We start from the raw sequence: 3,781 nt of genomic DNA, 5'->3' as shown, positions 1-3,781 counted from the left end.
GTCAAAGAGCACATGTTCCAGGAAAGAGTTGTCCCCTAACGTTTTGTAGGTTGGTTTTAACTGCCGGGCCGAGCCACGACAGCATGTCGACAGGCATGTCTGTTAAAACAAACAATCGCCACTAATGTTTCACTGTGGGTTTGTTGTAAATCCTCAGAAAACAGTCAAGACTCGCGTTATAAAGCGCTTGCATGCTCACTTAAGCGTTAAAAAACCTGCCATCCTGACTTTATGTCCCACAAAACATTTTCTGCAGTCTAAAGTTGGGATATAACATCATGCGTTGCATCGTTTTTTATCCTCACTATCAACTTAATGTTTCACTGAAAAGGTTTTGTAAAGGCTTAAAAAAAAAAAACTGCGTACAAAATGTACCATGAAATCAAACACTCCATACTTCACGTCTCACATAAGAGCCCGCCAAAAACTTGCATTCCAAAGTACTGTCGCGGTGTTACACATCTTTCACAACCTTCTGATAACAAAACCCACACACAAAGCTCAGTAATCGGCTTTACAAATATCCCTATCAGCGCTGTAAGAGGTCATTTTGTCCTATCAGCCCAAGAGGAAAAGCTGAAGCAGCCGAGTTGCGGAGAACAAACAGGGCGGGTGGCGAGGTGTTCACCTGGGGCAACAACGGTAGCACCTGCCAGCTCGGCAACATCTTTACACCGGCACGGAGAGTGAAAGTAGCTGTTCTTACCAGACATACGCAGGTGATGCAGGGGTTGTCGGTGATGTTGGGGATGTGGAGGACTTCTCCTTCGTTCTCACAGCTGGCCTCGGTACCTGGGAAGGACACCAGGAAGGTGAGAAAGGTGAGATGGTGGCTGAGAGTGAGACATGGGTCTGGACTTTAGTCTAGACCCATTATCACAAGTTGAGACAACATGACGTCACACAGGCTCCTCTCAAATCATTTTAATAATAAGGTTATTTAAAGCTGCTCAAGAGACACTCACAGTGACAAACCAGAGAATTATTACCTTATTCTGGAGTTAGGAGTAGCTTCTTTTGTTTTAACTTTATTTAGCATTTTTTAGTTATAGTTTAAGTTAGGAAAAAACAGACAATACAAAACCAACCCGTTCAGCATCTCTGAGCTTACTTTTTTTGGCCCACAGCTTTACTGTTAAGGTTCAGTCTCAGCACTCTCATGTATGTCAAGAACTAGCAGGTGAACATAGAGGAGCTTGATGTGTTGCTGGAAAATCATAATTCCATTTATGTGTACACAACTTTTTGCACAATATCATACGAATCGTTTTACTCGTATTAGTATGCATTGTAATTTGTCAATGTTGTGTTTACAGGTTGTTCTGATGCCCCCTAGTGGCCAAAGAAAATAATTAGATATTGCTGCTTTAAGTTTATTTTCCAATTTTGCATGTCGGTTCTGAAGAAAAGCAGCAGATTCATCATTTGTAGTCATCCTGACTACTGCACCTGACTATTTCTTCTGTTTGTATGACATATTCATTTTAAGGGGGTTGTCTGTCCAGGTAAACGCCGTGACATTTAATCTGACGTCTTAAAAAACGTAAAGCACTCAGTTTGTTACGAGAGCAAATGTAACCTGAACCAACTACAGGAAACGACCCTAAACACAAGGGTTTATGGGTAGAGGCAGACAGATGTCAACATTTCACCGCCAGCAGTTCCTTCTGTTGGAGAGGAGCAGAATGCAGCGAGCTCCGGGCCGATGCTCAGCTGTTTGGTTATGTGTCAGGTTTGTTTTGACTCCCTAAAATGATAACTTCCTTCCCAGTAGGAAACGTATTGTCTCGAGCTGGAAGTTGAACCAGGGTCATCGGAGGAAAAAAGGTCAATCCCCACCTCTGACTGCTCTGTTTGCGTGCCCAACTACTTCCTGTTTCCTCCAGCTGATCCTATCTGTCCTAGGAACAGAAGATATATCACTGTTTGACCACAAAACACTGCATTTTCTTTTAAAGAACTGGTTTTAACCACTAAACAAACACTGTGAATCAAGATCTGCTTGTTTCTCTATCATTGTCTTTTTTTCTACATGTCTTGAACCCTCGTTTGTTCTTTTTTATCTCCTGCTTCAGTTCATCACGTTGTAATGATGCAGTTTGTTTACAATCGGTCCATCGGGATCACTTACGGGTTATCTTATCTTACGTTTCGCAAAATATTTAAAGTAGTAAGAATTCAATTTGGTACTTGTAAACATAAGCAAACATAAAATGAAAGACTGAGGCTTTTTAGAGCAACATTTGGTCAGTCTCTTATCAGTGTACTGGGACCTCTGACCTGCTGACTGTTGGGTTCGTTGTAATGTTGATTATTTAGGAATCTACCATAAGAGAAAAAAGGAGCTAAATAGCTTCCTAAGTACACTTGTATCCGTCCATTTTTATCAAGGCCAATGAACACATTGTGAACTAACTCCATTAGTTTCTAGGGCTACAGGTTAAGCTACACGCTGTTACCTATAGCGTCCTCGTCGCTATCAGAATTTAGCGTTAGCAGCTCTGTCCTGCTCTTTATATGATTTGGGGGAGCAATTAACATTACCCAAGACACCGTCACAATATAACTCATCCTATAAGCCCATTCTCTTGTGACATTAAAGTCAGCCTAACAGGGTTGTTCAAAAAATAACTTATAATACTCGGAGTAACTAGCTCGACACTGCAATACAATTCTTTGTGTTACCAACTGATGAGGATGAAGCTGGTTTTTTAAGTTAACCTGTTAGCTTAAGCCTCAGGCCCACCAAGTGCATATTTAAGCTTTTACAAGAATCTTTTTTTTAAACAAGTCAGCTGGACTGGTTCTGACGTTTTTAACCAACCACTAGCTTAATCTAGCTAGCTATCGTCAGGCGTCATTTCAGCTTACAAAATCAAAAGTTGCTGGCTAGAAGTGGGAAGTGTGACTTTATCTTCCTGTCTGAGGCAACATCCACACAACTAGGTTTTTATTCTTATGGGTGTTTTAAGGCTTCATAAAAAGCCCAAACATTGAGAAGTTGAACAACAGAATTTTAGGGATTAAGCAATTTCTGTAACCACGCAAAAAAAAAAACACAACCTCTGTCTACACAAGAGTTTTAGCTCCATAATCAAAATAAATCTCCGTTCATATCACATGACCATTCACACACACTGGGATGGTGTCACTAGGAAGTAGATTGTCTGACGTTACTCTGCTATTGAAAATCATGGATGTATAAGTTAAAAATTCCAAAAAATACTTAGCTTGGACAAGGTGGAACTGTAACTGAAAGGTATGATTAGACTAAGTCTACAGTAAGCAACCCAGGAGTTTTCAACCCAAAACAGGGGCAGCAGTGTTTCCAAAAGTCTCGGTTTTAATGGCTCGGAAACGCCCGAGTAGTGCGGACATGCGGCGTAAACATAGCAAAAGATATTTGTTTTTGAACGAAAATGCAGTAGTGTAGCTGTAGCCTGAAAATCACAGACCTGGTGTTTTGAAAATCTATAACATTTTTAAATTTGACTGCCACCGATGAACTTGTGAACTGCATACGGAAACGGAAAGCTTGACAAGCATCCCGACGTAACGTACTGATGCCTGCTTGAAGGTAGGAGTCATTTAACACTAAAGTTAAAGATCTGAACCAACAACAATAGGTCCTTATTGCAGCGAGTCGTGCCGTCTCTTTGAATTCAGCAGAACAGCAGCCTGTGGATTCTGGCAGAGCAGACGAACCCTGACGACTCCACCACCACAGTAAAATTTACAACCTTTGAGCGTAATTAAACTGGCAGGGCTGTAAGTGGTGGGG

At 41.2% G+C, this 3,781-nt stretch overlaps 1 protein-coding gene across 1 annotated transcript in view; it reads right to left on the bottom strand.

The window, feature by feature from the left end:
- Nucleotides 1-3,781, bottom strand: part of bmper (BMP binding endothelial regulator) — a 32,181-nt gene that overhangs the window by 24,323 nt on the left and 4,077 nt on the right. The window contains exon 2 of the mRNA XM_034873622.1: nt 707-792. Coding sequence (XP_034729513.1) covers nt 707-792 — 86 coding nt within the window. The remainder of the gene's footprint in view (nt 1-706; nt 793-3,781) is intronic.

The sequence above is a fragment of the Etheostoma cragini genome, chromosome 6 (assembly GCF_013103735.1).
Source record: "Etheostoma cragini isolate CJK2018 chromosome 6, CSU_Ecrag_1.0, whole genome shotgun sequence".
NCBI lineage: Eukaryota > Metazoa > Chordata > Actinopteri > Perciformes > Percidae > Etheostoma > Etheostoma cragini.
The sequence above is the reverse complement of the archived record's forward strand: the minus strand, read 5'-3'. Positions and strand labels throughout refer to the sequence as shown.